At 49.2% G+C, this 24076-nt stretch overlaps 2 protein-coding genes and 1 pseudogene across 2 annotated transcripts; all 3 read left to right on the plus strand.

Annotated features, from left to right (window-relative positions):
- Nucleotides 1-3316: 3316 nt before the first annotated feature.
- LOC125529771 (histone H2B.3-like) lies at nucleotides 3317-3983 on the plus strand. The gene has a single exon (XM_048694189.2). The coding sequence runs from the start codon at nucleotides 3397-3399 to the stop codon at nucleotides 3811-3813; it is 417 nt and encodes a 138-aa protein (XP_048550146.2). The 5' UTR covers nucleotides 3317-3396; the 3' UTR covers nucleotides 3814-3983.
- Nucleotides 3984-16373: 12390 nt separating this feature from the next.
- LOC147961477 (uncharacterized) lies at nucleotides 16374-17907 on the plus strand (annotated as a pseudogene).
- Nucleotides 17908-20162: 2255 nt separating this feature from the next.
- LOC125529772 (histone H2B.3) lies at nucleotides 20163-20802 on the plus strand. The gene has a single exon (XM_087533697.1). It carries the CDS (start codon nucleotides 20259-20261, stop codon nucleotides 20673-20675), a length of 417 nt encoding a protein of 138 aa, XP_087389823.1. The 5' UTR covers nucleotides 20163-20258; the 3' UTR covers nucleotides 20676-20802.
- Nucleotides 20803-24076: the final 3274 nt, after the last annotated feature.

Raw genomic sequence — 24076 nt, forward strand, 5'->3', positions numbered from 1 at the left:
ATTCTTTGCTCTACTGGTCGGGGTGAAGATACCCCGAACAAGCCCCTCAGAGGATTACTTTCCATAGTAACAAGAGACAGTAAATTTCAGCACACTATATAAATTTTTCCTTACCAAATTCCACCTACCAAAGGCGCTTCACTCCTCGGCAACGGCGCTAGAAAAGAGTCTTGATGACCCACAAGTATAGGGGATCTATCGTAGTCCTTTCGATGAGTAAGAGTGTCGAACCCAACGAGGAGCAGAAGGAAATGATAAGCGGTTTCCAGCAAGGTATTCTCTGCAAGTACTGAAATAAGTGGTAATAGATAGTTTTGTGATAGGATAGTTTGTAACGAGCAACAAGTAATAAAAGTAAGTAAAGTGCAGCAAGATGGCCCAATCCTTTTTGTAGCAAAGGACAAGCCTGGACAAACTCTTATATAGAGAAAAGTGCTCCCGAGGACACATAGGAATATCGTCAAGCTAGTTTTCATCACGCTCATATGATTCACGTTCGGTACTTTGATAATTTGGTATGTGGGTGGACCGGTGCTTGGGTACTGCCCTTACTTGGACAAGCATCTCACTTATGATTAACCTCTATTGAAAGCATCCGCAACTACAACAAAAGTATTAAGGTAAACCTAACCATATCATGAAACATATGGATCCAAATCAGCCCCTTATGAAGCAACGCATAAACTAGGGTTTAAGCTTCTGTCACTCTAGCAACCCATCATCTACTTATTACTTCCCAATGCCTTCCTCTAGGCCCAAATAATGGCGAAGTGTCATGTAGTCGACGTTCACATAACACCACTAGAGGAGAGACAACATACATCTCATCAAAATATCGAACGAATACCAAATTCACATGACTACTAATAGCAAACTTCTCCCATGTCCTCAGGAACAAACGTAACTACTCACAAAGCATAAACATGTTCATAATCAGATGGGTATTAATATGCATATAGGATCTGAACATATGATCTTCGACCAATTAAACCAACTAGCATCAACTACAAGGAGTAATTAACACTACTAGCAACCTACTAGCACCAATCCCGGACTTGGAGACAAGAATTGAATACAAAAGATGAACTAGGGTTTTGAGAGGAGATGGTGCTGATGAAGATGTTGATGGAGATTACCCTCTCCCGATGAGAGGAGCGTTGGTGATGACGATGGCGATGATTTCCCCCTCCGGGAGGGAAGTTTCCCCGGCAGAACAGCTCCGCCAGAGCCCTAGATTGGTTCCGCCAAGGTTCCGCCTAGTGGCGGCGGAGTTTCGTCCGAGAAGATGGATTTTTATTTTTTTCCCATCGAAAGACTTCATATAGCAGAAGATGGTCACCGGAGGGCCACCAGGGGGCCCACGAGGTAGGGGGGCGCGCCTAGGTGGGTAGGGCGCGCCCCCCGCCCTCGTGGGCATGGGCTCTCAGTATTTTTTATATATTTGGAAAACATCTTCCGTGAAGTTTCAAGACTTTTGGAGCTGTGCAGAATAGGTCTCTAATATTTTCTCATTTTTCAGCCCAGAATCCCAGCTGCCGGCATTCTCCCTCTTTATGTAAACCTTGTAAAATAAGAGAGAATAGGCATAAGTATTGTGACATAATGTGTAATAACAGCCCATAATGCAATAAATATCGATAAAAAAACATGATGCAAAATGGACGTATCATCCGCCGAGCTTTTCGATCTCCATTGTACCCTTATCATTGCTACGTAGGTATATTTGCGCCGCGAGACTCCTCCCCTAAGACCAAGATGATGATGCAACGGAAGACCAACGCGTCCCGAGGCTGCGGGAAGAGCTCTATCCAAGCAACCCATGACGCCGAGCGAAAGCGGATGAGGGGTGACACCACCGGGGAGCCGCCGCCTAAGAAGAAGGACATCAAGACTACCAGGAAGTGCTTCCCTTTAGTCACCTCGGAAGCGGAGGTCAGTAAGCTGAAGGGGAAGGGGTAATTTTTAGCGAACTTGGTATACCAAATGCCCGTGAAGGGAGAGGTCGCTATGGCGCCGACTGCCGACGAGCGTGTGCTCCACCAAGACTTTTTTGGCCGTGGGCTTGGTTTCCCGTGCACAACTTTGTGCGGGACTATTACTTTTCTTCAGTTGTCAGCTCATCACTTGACACCGACCAGAATCCTTCATATCGCCAATTTCATTACATTCTGCGTGTGCTACCTCGGGATGGCTCCCCACTTTGAGTTGTTTCGCCATTTCTTCTGCATCCGGGTGTAGACAATGGCGAGGCCATCAGCGACTTCGGAGGGGTCAACCTTCAGTTGCGCGCCTTCTTCTACGTTCTTCCCCGTGTCATTCCGCAAGTCTATGTGGACATGGCACAAGAACTAGCATACGCCTCCGGCCTCAACAGTAGCTTGGCAACCTTCGTTTCAGGAGCTTTGAGGCGACTTTGCTCCTAGGATTCTCTCGACGCCCTTTCCAAGGACGCCCAACTGCTTGTTGATGTCACAACGCTCATGAGGAACACCGGCTTTGAAGGGATCCATATCCTGAGGACCTTGGTACAACGCCGCTTCCTTGGATCTTCGTTCTAGCGCCGAATCACGCAAGTTGTTTGTTCCTTCAAGCGGTCGACGTGGCGATGAAAGTGACTATTCGTTGTGGGGATTTTGTCCTTCATCGATGTACCATCATTTCCTCGTGCAACGGTATGAGACTCGTAAGGCGGTGTGTAAGAGGTGTTTGCCTGGAGGCTTGTGAGATGGCATTGGCGGTGTCCCTCGTGATGATGGCATAGGCGGATCGTCATTCTTCGCGGAATCAGGCGCCAATCTCGGCAACGACTTATTCTCCTGGGAGTCCCTTCTAGCCAAGCACGACGACTTCCCGTCCGCGTGGATGGCTGGCTTGGAAGACAAAGCATATGAGCGATGTTGGCGCAGCGCACCAGCAAGTTTCGGATGTCGAGGTCATGAGTCTGTGTATATCTATGGTCGCAAAAAAATAAAGAGAATAAGCCGTGCGTTTTTTTAGCAATATACGAAGTCCTGAGCTGTTTAAAGCAAAGCAAAATGTCGATGGCGGCAATTGAACTCAAAATTCCCGCCATGGAGAAAGCCCAGTTGACAAAAACACATGCGCGCGTGGGGCGAAACCAGGCTCCTCCCCGCCCACCTTTCCACCACGTCATCGATCCGTGCCGAGACGCATCTGGGTCGTCCATCGCGCACAGCGGCGAACGGCTGAGATCAAACCCAATCACTTGACGCCCACCGATCCGTGGCACGCACCGCTCCACCAATCAGAGCCCACCTTCCTCCTCCTATAAATCCTCCGCGCCCTCGCCGCCGATTCCTCACCAGCCCTCCCACCTTCCCAGCCAAAACATCACCGCACATCTGCCCGGCGAAGCAGCAGCAACCAGCGGCATCCATGGCCCCCAAGGCGGAGAAGAAGCCGGTGGCGGAGAAGGCCGAGAAGACGACGGCGGCGAAGAAGACCAAGGCCGAGAAGCGGCCGCCGGCGTCCAAGGAGGGCGGCGAGAAGAAGGGGAAGAAGAAGGCCAAGAAGAGCGTGGAGACGTACAAGATCTACATCTTCAAGGTGCTGAAGCAGGTGCACCCGGACATCGGCATCTCCTCCAAGGCCATGTCCATCATGAACTCCTTCATCAACGACATCTTCGAGAAGCTGGCCGGCGAGTCGGCCAAGCTCGCCCGCTACAACAAGAAGCCCACCATCACGTCCAGGGAAATCCAGACCTCCGTCCGCCTCGTCCTCCCCGGCGAGCTCGCCAAGCACGCCGTCTCCGAGGGAACCAAGGCCGTCACCAAGTTCACCTCCACTTAGATAGCCTGCTCCTGTGTCTTCTCTGAATGTGTTGATTTCTCCTGGCTGTTGGTGAATCCATTGTTCGCTGTAGTTAGATGTTCAGAGTACACCATCTTGTAATTTGGCCGTTTTCAGCACTTATCTGGTGCGATATTGCTGCGCAGCACTCGAGACGTTCTTTTGCTGAACCATCGCTGCATAGTACATGACGGCGGCTAAGCAACACAGCGACTACGCTGCTTCAGACAGCAATGCATCTTTCCACGACCCCGAAAGATTGCTTGCATTTTACAGTCAGAATCGATGAGCACTGTCGCCGGTTCATGAGCGCCCTCGTTGTTAAATTTCTCTTTGTTCCATTGCAATTCTATTTGCAGTCAGGGATTCTTTGTAATGGAACTTCATTAGAGGCCGGGGGTTATTCTCTTTTTTTTTAAAAGAAATCAGCGGGCATGGTACTAAAAATAGAGAATGATCCGATTTATAAGGAAAACTTGGAAAAACGCAAACCGACCACCACCAGCAAGAAAAAAAAGGAAACACGCAATAGCTATGACGACCCAAACCGACCACTACCTCACCCAAACCGACCACCACCAGCTAACACGAGCAGTACCTGGAGTGACCAAGAGCAAGATCTTTGGAGACGGCTTCAGGAAGTAAAACAACACTGATGGGCGTCACCAGGTTTTGAAATTGATGTGAAATTTTTAACTGAAATTGACATGTGTTACTGGAATGGATATGCTTTTGTCTACTAAGAAAAATAATTCTTTCCAAAATATATGGTATTGGTATATTTTTTTGGTACTAAAATGGTTACCTGCGGTACCAAAATCGTGTTTTGTCATACTGAAAATTGATATTACTTACACCCTCTGTTCATTTTTATAAGATGTTTCAGACAACAGGCATTGAACTGTCTGAAATGACTACCACGTCTTGTAAAAGTGAACAGAGGGAATATCAAAAATTAATTTTGTTATTGAATATTGATATTGTGATGGATTCGACACTAATATTTGATATCGATATGAATCTGTTACTTCCTCTGATCCAAAATAATGGTCGCAAGTTTAGTACTAAAGTTGTACTAAACCCACGACTCTTATTTTGGATCGGAGGGAGTATTTGTTACTGAATACTTGCCACTTGATTAGGAAACATGTAATCTTTTTATGGAAATTGGTGTGTGTTATCGAAATGGATATTATTTTGTCAACTGAAATGAAATCATTCTTTTTTAGAATATTCTGATTTGTGGCATTGAAATCGCCGAATTTGTGTTTCATGGTCCTGAAATATGAACTGTGGTATTGAAACTGTGATATTACTATCGAGAAAATATTTGTTCTTATAGTTTGTGATGTTGAAATTTGTGGTCTATTGTATTGAAACGGATTATCTGAAACTAAAACACACATGGTTATTTTTTGCATGTGGTATTAGAAATAAAAATGAAAAATGTTGGTGCTGAAATTAAATTTTGGAGCAAGTGGATTGTTGTGATACGAGAAACAGTCACCCCAGACCTTCTAGAATGGGACACAAGGATCAAGGCCCCAAAAGATAACCCAAAGGGATAGTGCTCGGGGCTCCCTCGAGCACAAGATCTCATCCATCTTGGGTAGGGCAATCACGCATTGCCCTCGAGCACGCCTGAGCCCCTGGGCTCTATGACTTCTATAATCCCTAAGACAATTCGAGGAGCCAAGGGGAGTGCTCTGGGTCCGCGTCGAGAACCTTCAACTCACAAAGGCTTCAACTCTGGTTTGGTGGGCCCTCCAAGGGGTCTATCAACCAAAAAGGCATTTAATGCACAACCTGTGGAGCCCTTCTGTTCGTGGGTCAATGAGCGCATTTAATACAACGCTGGTAAACCTAGAGCGGCCTACACCCTACAGGGGTTGACGGTGATGATATAACAAGTCATGTTATATCTCCTCAAGACAGTAAGACATGTTGCATGTGAAGGTGTGACACGGGCGTCTGAGCAAATACAATAAGCTCATGTAAGCAGGTTATAAGAGTTAAAATATTATGTTTCTCCTGACATGGAGGAAAGAGAAAAGAAAAGAGAAAAGGAGCCAAGTACATAATAAGAGCCGGCTGCATCACATGCTCCTAGGCACTATGTGAGAATGGAACATAGGCCATGCACTAAAAAAGTAACACATCTTTACATCTAACTATTGTATATGTCGGCTATAACCTTGCCTATAGATGACATGACAACACCATATAGCCATCACCTAGTTGTACTATTAACCATGCTCTTAACCACCTTTTTGACTTTGGTCGTGCCAAAGGACGATACATCTACATCAAGTACCTGTCCCGACTGGTGGAGCACAATGAGTAGTGAGTTTTTTTTAGAAAAGGAGGAGGACCCCCGGGCTCTGCATATGGGCGATGCATACGGCCACTTTATTAATTATTCTTACAACACCTTATAAAGTCACACAACAGTAAGACTAAAGCCACCGTCTAAGCAACAACTGTCGCTACTTCTATCCAATTGATGAAGGGGCGCTTATAGTCTAGGCCTAATACCAAACAGACATCGCAGTCAAACCTAAACATCTAAGACATGAGGTCCCAACTAGGACGCCTGCCGGGTATGGGGCACCTACCAGTCCGGCGCACTCCTCAATCAGGACGCCTGCCGGGTATGAGGCCGCCGCAGCCATCTGCCACCAATGCATCTTCAGTGATGTACTGTTGCACCACCTTGCCCGGCCTCTCTGCCATCGACGCCACCACGACGCCAGATAACGTCACCCTCCTGCGCGAGTCCCTCGCCATACATCGGCGCCAAGTCTCCACTGCGCCACGCCGCCGAGAAACGCCACTATTAATGTGCGGGATGAAACACCGCTCCACCAATTATTCCGTCCACTGGTCCCTCGAGCCCGTGTACACCTCCAAGAATAACGCCACAAGAGGGAAACGACACAATAATGCCGCCGTCATCCGATCTACTGATATAGGGTTTCCCCCGGAGGTAGCAGATAGTGGCCTGAAACTTCTCAACAGCAATGCCTTCAACAAAGGAATGACACCGAATAGTGCCGCCATCGCCGGCCTCGGCAGCAGCCGCGAGCAGGTCTTCACCCAGATCTGTTACAATGGCCTCCATCAAGCGTCTTGTGCATGGATCGTCCACCACCGCGGCCGCCGCCGCTGCCTGACCGACCATGGCACCACCACGATACCTACAGCCGGTACCACCACCAGGCCGCGTGCTGAGCCGCAGCACCGCGCCATACCAGATCCGGTGAACGGCACGCCGACCGAGCCCGAATCTCGCCCCCACCATCCACGCCAGCCGCGGCCCGCGAGGACCTAGATCGGGCCCGCATGGGCGGCCAAGACCGCGACCGCACGCCCACGACGAAGCTCCCATCATGGCGACACCGCGCTGCGCGCCAGCGACCACCGCTGCCACGATCGAGGACGCCGCCGTGAAGACGAGCTCCAGACAGTCACAGCCGCCTGAGATCTCCCCATCAAAATAGCAGCCGACGAGGAGCACGAGCCCCGCCGCCGCCGGCTCCGCACAGGCTTTGCCTGCCGAAGGCCACCGGCGACGGCGAGGGGGTGAATGGTGTTCGAGAACGTTGCAGAAAACAAAAATTTTCCTACTCGTTTCACCAAGATCATCTAGGAGTTCATCTAGCAACGAGTCATCTAATGCATCTACATACCTTTTTAGATTGCGCACGGAAGCGTTCAAAAGAACGGTGATGATGTAGTCGTACTCGACGTGATCCAAATCACCGATGACCAGCGCCGAACGGACGACACCTCCTTGTTCAACACACGTACGGGACGGGAGACGTCTCCTCCTTCTTGATCCAGCAAGGGGGGAGGAGAGGTTGATGAAGATCCAACAGCACGACGGCGTGGTGGTGGATGCAGGGCGTCACAGAAGCAGGGCTTCGCCAAGACTACGAGGGGGAGACGTAACGGGGAGAGGGAGGCGCCAGGGGCTGGTGTGAAATCCCTCCTCTCCCCCACTATATATAGGAGGGCCAAGGGGGTGGTGCGCAGCCTAGGAGATCTGATCTCCTAGGTGCGGCGGCCAGGGGAGGGTTTCCCTCCCCCCCAAGGCACCTCGGGGTGCCTTCCACCACTTGGACTCCTCCTTGGTGGAAACCCTAGGCGCATGGGCCTAGTAGGGCTGGTGCCCTTGGCCCATGTAGGCCAAGGCGCACCCCCTACAGCCCATGTGCCCCCCCGGGACAGGTGGCCCCACCCGGTGGGCCCACGGGACCCCTCCGGTGGTCCCGGTACAATACCGATAACCCCGAAACTTGTCCCGATGCCCGAAACAGCACTTCCTATATATAATTCTTTACCTCCGGACCATTCCGGAACTCCTCGTGACGTCCGGGATCTCATCCGGAACCCCGAACAACATTCGGGTTACTGCATATACATATCTTCACAACCCTAGCGTCACCGAACCTTAAGTGTGTAGACCCTACGGGTTCGAGAGACAAGCAGACATGACCGAGACGACTCTCAGGTCAATAACCAACAGCGGGATCTGGATACCCATGTTGGCTCCCACATGCTCCACGACAATCTCATCGGATGAACCACGATGTCGAGGATTCAATCAACCCCGTATGCAATTCCCTTTGTCAATCGATATGTTACTTGCCCGAGATTCGATCGTCGGTATCCCAATACCTCGTTCAATCTCGTTACCGGCAAGTCACTTTACTCGTACCGTAATGCATGATCCCGTGACCAGACACTTGGTCACTTTGAGCTCATTATGATGATGCATTACCGAGTGGGCCCAGTGATACCTCTCCGTCATACGGAGTGACAAATCCCAGTCTTGATCCATGTCAACCCAACAGACACTTTCGGAGATACCCGTAGTCTACATTTATAGTCACCCAGTTACGTTGTGACGTTTGGTATACCCAAAGCACTCCTACGGTATCCGGGAGTTACACGATCTCATGGTCTAAGGAAAAGATACTTTGACATTGGAAAACTCTAGCAAACGAACTATACGATCTTGTGCTATGTTTAGGTTTAGGTCTTGTCCATCACATCATTCTCCTAATGATGTGATCTCGTTATCAATGACATCCAATGTCCATAGTCAGGAAATCATGACTATCTGTTGATCAACGAGCTAGTCAACTAGAGGCTTACTAGGGACATGTTGGTGTCTGTTATTCACACATGTATTACGATTTCCGGATAACACAATTATAGCATGAATAAAGACAATTATCATGAACAAGGAAATATAATAATAATTCTTTTATTATTGCCTCTAGGGCATATTTCCAACAGTCTCCCACTTGCACTAGAGTCAATAATCTAGTTTCATTCTGATGAATCGAACACCCATGGAATTCTGGTGTTGATCATGTTTTGCTCTAGGGAGAGGTTTAGTCAACGGATCTGCTACATTCAGGTCCGTGTGCACTTTACAAATCTCTATGTCTCCATCTTGAACATTTTCACGAATGGAGTTGAAGCGACGCTTGATGTGCCTTGTCTTCTTGTGAAACCTGGGCTCCTTGGCAAGAGCAATAGCTCCAGTGTTGTCACAGAAGAGCTTGATCGGCCCCGACGCATTGGGTATGACTCCTAGGTCGGTGATGAACTCCTTCACCCATATTGATTCATGTGCTGCCTCCGAGGCTGCCATGTACTCCGCTTCACATGTAGAACCCGCCACGACGCTTTGCTTGCAACTGCACCAGCTTACTGCCCCACCATTCAAAATATACACGTATCCGGTTTGTGACTTAGAGTCATCCAGATCTGTGTCGAAGCTAGCGTCGACGTAACCCTTTACGACGAGCTCTTCGTCACCTCCATAAACGAGAAACATTTCCTTAGTCCTTTTCAGGTACTTCAGGATATTCTTGACCGCTGTCCAGTGTTCCTTGCCGGGATTACTTTGGTACCTTCCTACCAAACTTACGGCAAAGTTTACATCAGGTCTGGTACACAGCATGGCATACATAATAGAACCTATGGCTGAGGCATAGGGGATGACACTCATCTCTTCTATTTCTTCTGCCGCGGTCGGACATTGAGCTGAGCTCAATTTCATACCTTGTAACACAGGCAAGAACCCCTTCTTAGATTGATCCATATTGAACTTCTTCAATATCTTATCAAGGTATGTGCTTTGTGAAAGACCTATGAGGCGTCTCGATCTATCTCTATAGATTTTGATGCCTAATATATAAGCAGCTTCTCCAAGGTCCTTCATTGAAAAACTCTTATTCAAGTAGGCCTTGATGCTGTCCAAGAGTTCTATATCATTTCCCATCAAAAGTATGTCATCCACATATAATATGAGAAATGCTACAGAGCTCCCACTCACTTTCTTGTAAACGCAGGCTTCTCCATAAGTCTGCGTGAACCCAAACGCTTTGATCATCTCATCAAAGCGAATGTTCCAACTCCGAGATGCTTGCACCAGCCCATAAATCGAGCGTTGGAGCTTGCACACCTTGTCAGCATTCTTAGGATCGACAAAACCTTCCGGCTGCATCATATACAATTCTTCCTTAAGGAAACCATTAAGGAATGCCGTTTTGACGTTCATTTGCCATATCTCATAATCGTAGAATGCGGCAATTGCTAACATGATTCGGACGGACTTTAGCTTCGCTACCGGTGAGAAAGTCTCATCGTAGTCAACCCCTTGAACTTGTCGATAACCCTTAGCGACAAGCCGAGCTTTATAGATGGTCACATTACCATCCGCGTCTGTCTTCTTCTTAAAGATCCATTTATTCTCTATGGCCCGCCGTTCAACGGGCAAGTCAGTCCAAGTCCATACTTCGTTTTCATACATGCATCCTATCTCGGATTTCATGGCTTCTAGCCATTTGTCGGAATCCGGGCCCGCCATCGCTTCTTCATAGTTCGAAGGTTCACCGTTGTCTAACAACATGATTTCCAAGACAGGGTTGCCGTACCACTCTGGTGCGGAACGTGTCCTCGTGGACCTTCGAATCTCAGTAGGAGCTTGATCAGAAGTATCTTAATCATTATCATTAACTTCCTCTCTAGTCGGTGCAGGCACCTCAGGAACATTTTCTTGAGTTGCGCCATTTGCCGGTTCAAGAGGTAATACTTCATCAAGCTCCACTTTCCTCCCACTTACTTCTTTCGAGAGAAACTCTTTCTCTAGAAAGGACCCATTCTTGGCAACAAAGATCTTGCCTTCGGATCTTAGGTAGAAGGTGTACCCAATAGTTTCTTTAGGGTATCCTATGAAGACGCATTTTTCCGACTTGGGTTCGAGCTTCTCAGGTTGAAGTTTCTTCACATAAGCATCGCATCCCCAAACTTTTAGAAACGACAGCTTAGGTTTCTTCCCAAACCATAATTCATACGGTGTCGTCTCAACGGATTTTGACGGAGCCCTATTTAAAGTGAATGCGGCAGTCTCTAAAGCATAGCCCCAAAAAGATAGCGGTAAATCAGTAAGAGACATCATAGACCGCACCATATCCAATAGAGTGCGATTACGACGTTCGGACACACCGTTACGCTGAGGTGTTCCAGGCGGCGTGAGTTGTGAAACTATTCCACATTTTCTTAAGTGTGTGCCAAATTCGTGACTCAAGTATTCTCCTCCACGATCTGATCGTAGAAACTTGATTTTCCTGTCACGTTGATTCTCAACCTCACTCTGAAATTCCTTGAACTTTTCAAAGGTTTCAGACTTGTGTTTCATTAAGTAGACATATCCATATCTACTCAAGTCATCAGTGAGGGTGAGAACATAACGATAGCCACCGCGAGCCTCAACACTCATCGGACCGCACACATCTGTATGTATGATTTCCAATAAGTTGGTTGCTCGCTCCATTGTTCCTGAGAACGGAGTCTTGGTTCGCACGTGTCAAATGATTCATAATCAAGAGACTCTAAAAGTCCATCTGCATGGAGCTTCTTCATGCGTTTGACACCTATGTGACCAAGGCGGCAGTGCCACAAGTATGTGGGACTATCATTATCAACCTTACATCTTTTGGTACTCACATTATGAACATGTGTAGCATCACGTTCGAGATTCATAAAGAATAAACCATTCACCATAGGAGCATGACCATAAAACATATCTCTCATAAAAATGGAACAACCATTATTCTCAGATTTAAAAGAGTAGCCATCTCGAATTAAACGAGATCCCGATACAATGTTCATGCTCAAAGCTGGCACTAAATAACAATTATTAAGGTTTAAAACTAATCCCGAAGGTAGATGCAGAGGCAGCGTGCCGACGGCGATCACATTGACCTTGGAACCATTCCCGACGCGCATCGTCACCTCGTCCTTTGCCAGTTTCCGCTTATTCCGCAGCCCCTGCTTTGAGTTACAAATATGAGCAACTGCACCGGTATCAAATACCCAGGAGCTACTACGGGCACTAGTAAGGTACACATCAATTACATGTATATCACATATACCTTTTGTTTTGCCGGCCTTCTTATCCGCTAAGTACTTAGGGCAGTTCCGTTTCCAGTGACCGCTTCCCTTGCAATAAAAGCACTCAGTCTCGGGCTTGGGTCCATTCTTTGGCTTCTTCCCGGCAGCTTGCTTGCCAGGCGCGGCAACCTCCTTGCCGTCCTTCTTGAAGTTCTTTTTACCCTTGCCTTTCTTGAACTTAGTGGTTTTATTGACCATCAACACTTGATGCTCCTTCTTGACTTCTACCTCCGCTGATTTCAGCATTGCGAACAACTCAGGAATGGTCTTTTGCATCCCCTGCATGTTGAAGTTCATCACAAAGCTCTTGTATCTTGGTGGAAGCGACTGGAGGATTCTGTCAATGACCGCATCATCCGGGAGATTAACTCCCAGCTGAGACAAGCGGTTATGCAACCCAGACATAGTGAGTATGTGTTCACTGACAGAACTATTTTCCTGCATCTTACAGCTGAAGAACTTATCGGAGACTTCATATCTCTCGATCCGGGCATGAGCTTGAAAAACCATTTTCAGCTCTTTGAACATCTCATATGCTCCATGTCTCTCAAAACGCTTTTGGAGCCCCGGCTCTAAGCTGTAAAGCATGCCACACTGAACAAGGGAGTAGTCGTCAACACGTGTCTGCCAAGCGTTCATAACGTCTTGGTTCTGTGGGACGGGAGGATCACCTAGCGGTGCTTGTAGGACATAATCTTTCTTGGCAGCTATGAGGATGATCCTCAGGTTCCGGACCCAGTCCGTATAGTTGCTGCCATCGTCTTTCAGCTTGGTTTTCTCTAGGAACGCGTTGAAGTTGAGGACTATGTTGGCCATTTGATCTACAAGACATATTGCAAAGATTTTAGATTAAGTTCATGATAATTAAGTTCATCTAATCAAATTATTAATGAACTCCCACTTAGATTAGACATCCCTCTAGTCATCCAAGTATTACATGATCCGAGTTAACTAGACCGTGTCCGATCATCACGTGAGACGGACTAGTCAACGTCGGTGAACATCTTCATGTTGATCGTATCTTCTATACGACTCATGCTCGACCTTTCGGTCTTCTGTGTTCCGAGGCCATGTCTGTACATGCTAGGCTCGTCAAGTCAACCTAAGTGTTTGCTTGTGTAAATCTGTCTTACACCCGTTGTATGTGAACGTCTGAATAAAACACCCGATCATCACGTGGTGTTTTAAAACAGCGAACTGTCGCAACGGTGCACAGTTAGGGGGAACACTTCTTGAAATTATTATGAGGGATCATCTTATTTACTACCGTCGTTCTAAGTAAACAAGATGCAAAACATGATAAACATCTCATGCAATCAAATAATAAACGTGACATGATATGGCCAATATCACATAGCTCCTTTGATCTCCATCTTGGGGCTCCATGATCATCTTGTCACCGGCTTGACACCATGATCTCCATCATCGTGTCTCCATGAAGTTGCTCGCCAACTATTACTTCTACTACTATGGCTAACGCGTTTAGCAATAAAGTAAAGTAATTTACATGGCGATTCTCGATGACACGCAGGTCATATAAAAGAATAAAGACAACTCCTATGGCTCCTGCCGGTTGTCATACTCATCGACATGCAAGTCGTGATTCCTATTACAATAGCATGAACATCTCATACATCACATATAGATCATTCATCATTCATCACAACTTTGGCCATATCATATCACAACCCACTTGCTGCAAAAACAAGTTAGACGTCCTCTAATTGTTGTTGCAAGTTTTACGTGGCTGAATTAGGGTTCTAGCAAGAACGTCTTCTTACCTACATCAAAGCCACAACGTGATTTGTCAACTTCTATTTACCCTTCATAAGGACCCTGTTCATCGAATCCGCTCCAACTAAAGTGGGAGAGACAGACACCCGCCAGCCACCTTTATGCAACTAGTGCATGTTAGTCGGTGGAACCGGTCTCACGTAAGCGTACGTGTAAGGTTGGTCCGGGCCGCTTCATCCCACAATACCGCTGAAGCAAGAAAAGACTAGTAACGGCAAGAAAGTTGACAAATCTACGCCCACAACTCATTGTGTTCTATTCGCGCAAGAAGAACTACGCATAGACCTAGCTCTGATACCACTGTTGGAGAACGTTGCAGAAAACAAAAATTTTCCTACTCGTTTCACCAAGATCATCTAGGAGTTCATCTAGCAACGAGTCATCTAATGCATCTACATACCTTTGTAGATTGCGCACGGAAGCGTTCAAAAGAACGGTGATGATGTAGTCGTACTCGACGTGATCCAAATCACCGATGACCAGCGCCGAACGGACGGCACCTCCGCGTTCAACACACGTATGGGACGGGAGACGTCTCCTCCTTCTTGATCCAGCAAGGGGGGAGGAGAGGTTGATGAAGATCCAGCAGCACGACGGCGTGGTGGTGGATGCAGGGCGTCACAGAAGCAGGGCTTCGCCAAGACTACGAGGGGGAGACGTAACGGGGAGAGAGGGAGGCGCCAGGGGCTGGTGTGAAATCCCTCCTCTCCCCCACTATATATAGGAGGGCCAAGGGGGGTGGTGCGCAGCCTAGGAGATCTGATCTCCTAGGTGCGGCGGCCAGGGGAGGGTTTCCCTTCCCCCCAAGGCACCTCGGGGTGCCTTCCACCACTTGGACTCCTCCTTGGTGGAAACCCTAGGCGCATGGGCCTAGTAGGGCTGGTGCCCTTGGCCCATGTAGGCCAAGGCGCACCCCCTACAGCCCATGTGGCCCCTCGGGACAGGTGGCCCCACCCGGTGGGCCCACGGGACCCCTCCGGTGGTCCCGGTACAATACCGATAACCCCGAAACTTGTCCCGATGCCCGAAACAACACTTCCTATATATAATTCTTTACCTCCGGACCATTCCGGAACTCCTCGTGATGTCCGGGATCTCATCCGGGACCCCGAACAACATTCGGGTTACTGCATATACATATCTTCACAACCCTAGCATCACCTAACCTTAAGTGTGTAGACCCTACGGGTTCGAGAGACAAGCAGACATGACCGAGACGACTCTCAGGTCAATAACCAACAGCGGGATCTGGATACCCATGTTGGCTCCCACATGCTCCACGACGATCTCATCGGATGAACCACGATGTCGAGGATTCAATCAACCCCGTATGCAATTCCCTTTGTCAATCGATATGTTACTTGCCCGAGATTCGATCGTCGGTATCCCAATACCTCGTTCAATCTCGTTACCGGCAAGTCACTTTACTCGTACCGTAATGCATGATCCCGTGACCAGACACTTGGTCACTTTGAGCTCATTATGATGATGCATTACCGAGTGGGCCCAGTGATACCTCTCCGTCATACGGAGTGACAAATCCCAGTCTTGATCCATGTCAACCCAACAGACACTTTCGGAGATACCCGTAGTCTACCTTTATAGTCACCCAGTTACGTTGTGACGTTTGGTATACCCAAAGCACTCCTACGGTATCCAGGAGTTACACGATCTCATGGTCTAAGGAAAAGATACTTTGACATTGGAAAACTCTAGCAAACGAACTATACGATCTTGTGCTATGTTTAGGTTTGGGTCTTGTCCATCACATCATTCTCCTAATGATGTGATCTCGTTATCAATGACATCCAATGTCCATAGTCAGGAAATCATGACTATCTATTGATCAACGAGCTAGTCAACTAGAGGCTTACTAGGGACATGTTGGTGTCTGTTATTCACACATGTATTACGATTTCCGGATAACACAATTATGGCATGAATAAAGACAATTATCATGAACAAGGAAATATAATAATAATGCTTTTATTATTGCCTCTAGGGCATATTTTCAACAAATGGGATGGGTGGGGCGAGGAGAGGCTGGGGGGTTCGCCGCCCGTGTCGCCCCGGGGAGGGAGCGGCGCGGGAGCAGATGGGATCTGGGATCTGAGCGCGGTTTGAGTAGTGAGGCAATGCGTTTCTCCAAGGAACCACTCATCTGCAATTCACTATTACCACGTCGATTTGACGAAGCCCGCATGGGTGCCACGTGTTGTGTCCGCTAAGAGCATCTCCAGCCGCGCCGTCACGAAGGTCTCCCTCGATGATTTTTTTTGTGCCGGCGCCGAAAAAACGGCACAGTCGCGCCCCCAGGAGCCTGATTTTCACCGGCCTGGGTCGAAATCAGCGCCGGTGGACCCAGGCCGAACCCGACGCGCTGGGGGTGCCCGGGGACGCCGGGGTGAGCGGTTTTGACGCGGAAGAGCCGCGGGCCAGCCGCGTCAGCGACACCGCCCTCATCTTCCCCCGACGCCTCGGTTTCCCGCGAGGAATCAATGGCAAGGCTGCCGCCGGTTAGCCTTGCCATTGATTCCTCACGGGCGGCGTGTCACGGGGTGGCATGCCGATGCCTCCCCTCCCTCGCACGCGTACACACGGGCGCGGCGCGGCTATATAAGCCGGTGGCCTCCCTTGCCTCTGGCCACGTCAGCCCCAGCCACCGAGCTCTCTCTCTCTCTCTATCTCTCTCCTGTGCGCCGCCGCCGAGCCTCCCTCTCCCTCTCCCGCACGTACGCCGCCGAGCCCTCCCTATCCCCTCCTGATGGCCGAGCGTTACCCCGGTGACGAGGCGGCGGCTAACGGCTTCGGCCACCGCTCGTTTCGCGAACATGAGTTGTGGCTCATGTTCCAGGCCAACATCCCGGCGCCGCCGGACATGCGCGCCGGGCCGACGGGGTGGAGGCTCAGCAACGGGGGAGTGCCCATTCCCCCGTTGCCCGACGCCGTGGCGCGCCCGGGCTACTTCGCCGATGAGGTGGAGATCGTGCGCGCCTCCCTCACCGACGAGCAGCGCGCCCTCCCCCAGTACGCCGCCGACAACAACGCGGCGTGGGCGGCGTACTTCGAGCGCCGCCAGCAACAGAGGCTGGCGTCCACTAACGGGGCGCTGGTGGTCGGCGGCGCCACCTGTGGTGGGGCGTCCCGGGCCGCACACTCGAGGGCGTGCTGACGCACCTCGAGGGCGGCAACAACCCGCCGCTGGCCTACCCTCCCCCGGCGAGGGCGGCCGCCCCGTCTCACCGCCGACGCATCGGGCAATGGATGCCCAGGAGGTTCGGCTCCTCCTCGTCGTCCTCCTCCCACTCCTTCGGCTCTCCGGCGCTGCTCGGCGTCAAGGCCGAGTCCGCGGCGAAGACGCCGCTCGGCCGGCGCACGCGCAGCGCCGACATCGTCATCAACGAGGGCGGTCGGCGTGCCTCCTCGTCGGCTCCTCCTCGCTTCATCAAGCCAAAAACGGAGCCGGGGCTCGCGCCAGTGAAGATGGAGCCGGGTCTCCCCGTCGTGAAGACGGAGCACAGCGACGCGGAGCTCGACGACGACGCGGCCCTGGAATGGACGCGCAAGGACACCCTGAAGATGGTGAGTGAGCGCCAGCGCGCCGCCCTGGCGCGGTTCGAGCAGCGCCGCCGGGGCCGCGACGAAGGAGGAGTCATCGTCATCAAGGACAGCGACGACGACGACGTGCCGCCGCCACCAGTCCGCGTTGAGGATGCCGGTCGGGGATCCACCAGGGACTGCCGCGTCAAGGAGGAGAAGCCCGACGACGACGGCGGCGGCGACGATGGCGACGACGACTACTCGGCTTTCAACGACTTTCTGTTTTAGTTATATTTGTTATGTACCGCCGAGCATTTTAATATATGCCGAATTTGGTCGAAATTTAGCCGTGTTTAAGCGAATTCGCCGAACGTTTTTTTTTAAATATGCGCGTCTGGGGGCGGTCTTGGGGCCTACAACTGAGGAACAACTCGCCCCAGGCCCTTTTTTTGCGCCGGCTCGCCCCAAGGAGGCGATTTCAGGCGCCCCCTGCGAGGCCAACGGCTGGAGATGCTCTAAGATTCAGCGTATCACATGCATGTGTGAGGACACTATGGTGCCCCCTTACATAAATAAGGGGAGACCGATGCCATTCGGAGGGGCTAACAATCTAGAGAAGAACATGGAGAGAGAGAGAGAGAGTTGAGTTCATGACCTTGTAACAAAATCACATACAGTAAATATGTCAAGATTGAGCAGGAGTATGTGATGTACCGGCCTGGGTTAAAAACAACGTCTTTGGTTGATCACCGACAAGAAGAACTTTGTAGTCGTTTGGACTCTTGATTGAAGAAAATAGCGGGATACTCACCGTTGACACTAATCGCAGCCTCAAGGCACAAAGAGATTCATGGTTCCACCCGAGCAAGCTAGAGAAGCTCAGCGCCGCTGCGTCGGTCTCCGCCAGTAGCCATCGGTTCTCTGCTTCCCCGGTCGATTCGTTTCCCCTCTCTGCATCAGGAAGTTAGTGTCAGGGCGTTCCCTTGCTTTGGTCCCTTGTCTTGATCTCTCGGGCAACTTCTTGTGTTGCTGCCTTCGAGACGAAGAGACCGAATCATTTCGTGGAGCCCCATCACAGTGCTGCCCACCGTTCAGTAGTCCTCGTCATATCCGACACGTCTCGAACATCGTTGAGCACCGCCAGCCATCTCCACGCCGGTGAGCCCTCGTTGCCGTCTGTTTTCTGAGGGATAACCATTCTTTTAAAGGGGTCTGATCCCACATGTCATCGCCCCATAGGCCCATTCTTACCTCTTCGTCAATGGCGTATTCTGGGTTTACACTTGCTAGAATTTTTCTTGCATCCCTTTTAAAGTAAATTGTCATTATTTATTCTAAATGGCTAAACTTATGCAACCTCCCTGGTGAAGGCAGGCTCTCTAAACTTATGCTTGCTGTCATGGAAAGGATCTTGCTATTTTGCATGTGTTTGAAATGTTAAAAATGCGTATTACTCCCTCCATTCCTAATTGTATGACGTTTTGGTAGTTTAATTTGGACAACCAAAACGTCATATATTTAGGACCGGAGAGAGTAGTTGTTATTTGCAAATGTTACCGAAAGAAATATTGTTGTTCCCGAAAAAACATGGATCTTGTGTATATTTGTTTCAGTAGCATGGCATGCTAAGGACAAAAGCATTACATGTTTTGCATCGTGGTATGATTTTTTTATGCATGTGGTTATGGTCTGGTTTTATTGGTGGATATGTTGAACATTCCTAGTGAATTACGTTGGTAGCTAAAAAATTACAGTAAGATTTTGGGACATAAATGTCTGCAGAAAATGTCCAGTTTCATACAGGGTGCATCCCTCTATGCTCTTAGCGCCTTGGTGTCCCGGTTGCGGGCCGCGGTCGTTGGAGACGATTCGGCGGTTAGAAGATTCAGATCGGGCGTTTGGGGTTTGCACAGCTACGATTTTGGTTTTTGACTGACAAACAGTGCTGCCCCAAATTTACCACTTATACAATTTTGGTTTGGATAAATAAAATGATTGCCATGCAGATATTGGTGTACTGTTGGTGCATTTTTTGCACCCCAAAAAAGAAGCAATTTTTGGGATTGCCATGCTTTTTATTGTGTGCTGTTGGAAATACTCTAATAATTATGCAACGATGGTTTGTTACTTTGCCAAAGTGTGAGGGGTTTTTGAAGCGAGGAACGTGCACGCTTTGCTCTTCCTCGAAGCCCTGAGCTGTTCAAAGAAAAATGTCCATGGAAGAACAGTTTTTTTTCCTTTTTTGAGGTGCGATGGAAGAGCAGTTGAACTCAAAATTCCGGCCACGGAGAAAGCCCAATTGACACTCCGTATGAGCGCATGGGCTGAAACCCATCTGTCTTCTCCACGAACCCCTAAAAAAAATCTGTCTTCTCCACGTCCACCACGTCAGCGATCCGCGCCGAGGCGCATCCGGGCCGTCGATACCGCATAGCAGTGAACGGCTGAGATCATATCAAATCACCGGGAGGCCACCGATCCGTGGCACGTACCCCTCCACCAATCAGAGCCCGCTCTCCCCTCCTATAAACTCGCCGCGCCGTCGCCGCCGATTCCCCACAAGTTCTCCAACCTTCCAGCGAAACACCACCGCACCCCACAATCCCACACCTCTCCCCGGCGAAGTAGCAGCGGCATCCATGGCCCCCAAGGCGGAGAAGAAGCCGGTGGCGGAGAAGGCCGAGAAGACGACGGCGGCGAAGAAGACCAAGGCCGAGAAGCGGCCGCCGGCGTCCAAGGAGGGCGGCGAGAAGAAGGGGAAGAAGAAGGCCAAGAAGAGCGTGGAGACGTACAAGATCTACATCTTCAAGGTGCTGAAGCAGGTGCACCCGGACATCGGCATCTCCTCCAAGGCCATGTCCATCATGAACTCCTTCATCAACGACATCTTCGAGAAGCTGGCCGGCGAGTCGGCCAAGCTTGCGAGGTACAACAAGAAGCCCACCATCACGTCCAGGGAGATCCAGACCTCTGTCCGCCTCGTCCTCCCCGGCGAGCTCGCCAAGCACGCCGTCTCCGAGGGAACCAAGGCCGTCACTAAGTTCACCTCCGCTTAGATAGTCTGCTCCTGTCTTCTTGGTCGATCGATGGTAACGGTTTCATTATCTTGTGAAATAGTGATGGTGCTTCTTTGATCTGTCTCGTGGCTCTGTACCATTTTCAGTTCTAGTCCCTGTTGCTTCACTTGACAGAGTTCTTGCTATGATCCTGTTTGTGTGAGTTTATCTTGGAGAGATGTTTCTGGTTGCAAATTTTGCTCCGAATTGTAGTAAATATTTGCATACAATGACACTCAACTTGCAGAGACGTTTCTCTGTTCCGTTTATGAAATTCAGTTTTCAACTGTCTGTTTATGAGTCTTGTGGCCGCGAGGCGGGGAGGTTGACTAAATTAACACGTCCCCGAGGGTACCAAGGCCGTCACCAAGTTCACCTCCGCTTAGATGGCCTGTTCCCTGTCGTCCTGGTGGATCGTTGTTGCTCTGTAGGTAGCTGTTGGTACCATGTCATCTTGTAACTTGTGTGGGAACACACACTGTTTCATGGTCTGGAGAGACAGTAACAGTGTTGATTTATTCAGTCTCATGATTCAGCACCCTGTTTCAGTCAACTGACGAGTGTCGATTTCTTCAGACATAAATCTAGGTTCACCTCCTCCTAATTAGGCTATGCTGTGCCCTGTCTTCTCAGAATGTAGTTAGATGTTCAGAATGCAATCATGACATGAGTGATTCGGCAGATTTGGATTCCTTTCCTATATATCCACTCGTGTGGTACTTCATCATCCTGTAATTTGTGGGGAGAAAATATTTGAGGATCTGGAGGAAATAGTAACGGTGTTGCTTTGATCTGTTTCATGCCTTTCTTATCATGCTCAATCTTTACCTCTGATTATCTCTGTTGATTTCAGTAAGTCATCAGGAGGGAACAAGCGATTCTTTAGTAAAAGTGCATACCACTGTAGCTACTGTGGTGACAATCTGTGCCATAGTTCATATGTTCAGGAAATCCACGACGAACAGTTCAATTGTCCACACGAATCAGGAGGGAAAAAGGTCGTTTCAATCGGGCCTTAGCTACATTCCCGGTATCGTTTTGCTGTTGTTGCAGCACAAAGTGGATTTTTTTTCAAAACTATGATATATTTTATAGCATTTTCGAAAACTATAGCATGATTTTCATAAAAATCAGAAGTAGTAGCCCGTCGGCCATCTCTTGGTCGAAATAGGACTTTTCGGCCACAGTTAGGTTGAAGTAGACTTTTTGGACATCTCTTGGCCGAAATAGGACTTTTCGGCCACACTTAGGCCGAAGTAGACTTTTCGGCCATCTCTTGGCCGAAGTGGTGGGGTCCTGGCCGAAAAGGCACTTTTCGGTCAAGTGTAGGCCGAAATAGACTTTTTAGTCAAGCCTAGGCTGAAAAGTACTTTTTGGTCTCGTGTAGGCCGAAGTTGCATGGCTCATACATTAGGCTGAAATGTATTTTCTCGCCACCCGTTTCTCGCCAACCCCTTCCCGCCATATGTTCCCACCACCCGTTTCCCGCCAACCCCTTCTCGCCATATGTTCCCGCCGTTTCCCGCCAACCCTTTCCCGTCTTATTTTCCCGCCAACCCTTTCCCGCCATTTTCTCCTCTTTATCTATAAAACCCCCTTCCGGTGGAGGTGGATAAGCATTCCAGTGTAGTGTAGTCGAGATGTCCCATTATCCATTCGATCGTAGTTTTCACCCTGAGATGAGCAGCACTTTGCTGAGTCTAGCTACCGATTTCAGGATGGACAATAGGATAGTTCCATGGGACGAACTCACCGGTAGTGACACCATAATGAATGAGTTGGCTCACGAATTACGTAGGTCTGGGTGGCCTGAAAGGACCTATGAGGAGGTACGTAAAGAACTTAGGTTGCATGAAAGGTGGAAGAAGGTGGTGGAGCCGAAGAGTGAAACTTTCAGAAGGACTGCAGAAAAGCATCCATTTTTATGGACTGAGGAGAGCGAGGACGACGATGATATCTTCATGCCGCTGCTTCCGGGTTCTACATCGTCGAAGGGCAAGAGTTCTGCATCGTCCAAAGGCAAGAGTTCTACATCCTCGAAGGGCAAGAGTTCTGCATCGACGGAGGGCAAGAGGATCGCATGGTCGAAGGGCAAGAGGGCTGCATCAACGGAGGATGACAATGATGACTTCATGTAGTATGTAAGATGTATTCCTGTTGTACCGTTTCATTCATATGTATTTGCATTATTAGTTTGTATTGTATTATTGTAGGGCATTATGTTCTATCTGAATTTCATTTTGTAGTATGTAAGATGTATTGCACAAGTTCAGCCGCACCGTTCAATTCAGATGTACTTGTATCTTAATTATCGGTTGTAGTCTATTTGGAAATGTAACTGGAATAAGAATGCGGATTAATAGTAATATGTCTCTCGCATACATAAAACAATATATGTCTCCTGATTAGATAGAAGCAAGTGCGATAGTAACACATACATTAAGCATGTCTCATACATAAATACTGACACACAACTGCGAATAGTCTGAAAACTAACATAGATAATGAGTCATACTTAGATAGATAAACATATCACTGCGGGGGACGACGACGAGTCTGGGTCTTCCTCGGGCGAGGAACGGAAGGCGATAAGCGCTGAGGCGGTGGACGAGGCTCGCGATAACCACGACCATAGTTAACCTCGTCTGTCACGGTCTATGTCTCCTGCGTCGGTGGTGGTGGTGGGGTGTGAAACACTGTCTGCGAGAAGCCATAAATGTTTGTAGCTTGGTCATCATCCTTGCGGTCGCCCTCAAAGTACGAAGCACCACCACTAAGGATCGGTGACTGCTCTGAATGCATGAACGGTTGCGACTGGTTGCCGCCTGCGGTAAAGTAAAACATGTAAAATTGATACAAATGCATGAACGAAGCACCACCAGTAAGCATCAGTGACTGCTGAGAATGCAAAAACGATTACTACACTGTTCAAAAGAATGTAGTGAGTAGTGTTACCTAGATTCATCTGCTGATGCCAGTAAGCGCTCCCTAGCTGTGAAGGAGGTGGCTCATGCCAGGAAGAGCTCCCTGGCTGTGAAGGAGGTGACTCATGCCAGGAAGAGCTCCCTTGCTGTGAAGGATGAGGTTCTGCACGATGCACAGAGGATCGTGGTTCTGAACGGTGCACAGAGGGTCGTGGTTCTGAATGCTGTACAGAGGGACGTGGCGGACGATGTGCTGGAGGAGGAAGTGCAACATCCGAAGTCCGTCTACACGTAATAGCTGCGTAAATCCCGCGTAGCTTGTCATTAAGACGCCTCAACCATGAGACGCCCTCTCGCGGTGGGATAGTTTCTCCCCTCTGAAAGCGCCGCATTAAAGCGGAAACCTCCTCTCGCGCCTGTACTGTCAAATCACCCTGTACACAAAGAGTTAACCAATTATATCCTCGTTGTATGATA

This window comes from Triticum urartu, chromosome 7A (assembly GCF_056163025.1).
Source record: "Triticum urartu cultivar PI428250 chromosome 7A, HENAU_Tu73, whole genome shotgun sequence".
In the NCBI taxonomy this organism is placed as follows: Eukaryota; Viridiplantae; Streptophyta; class Magnoliopsida; order Poales; family Poaceae; genus Triticum; species Triticum urartu.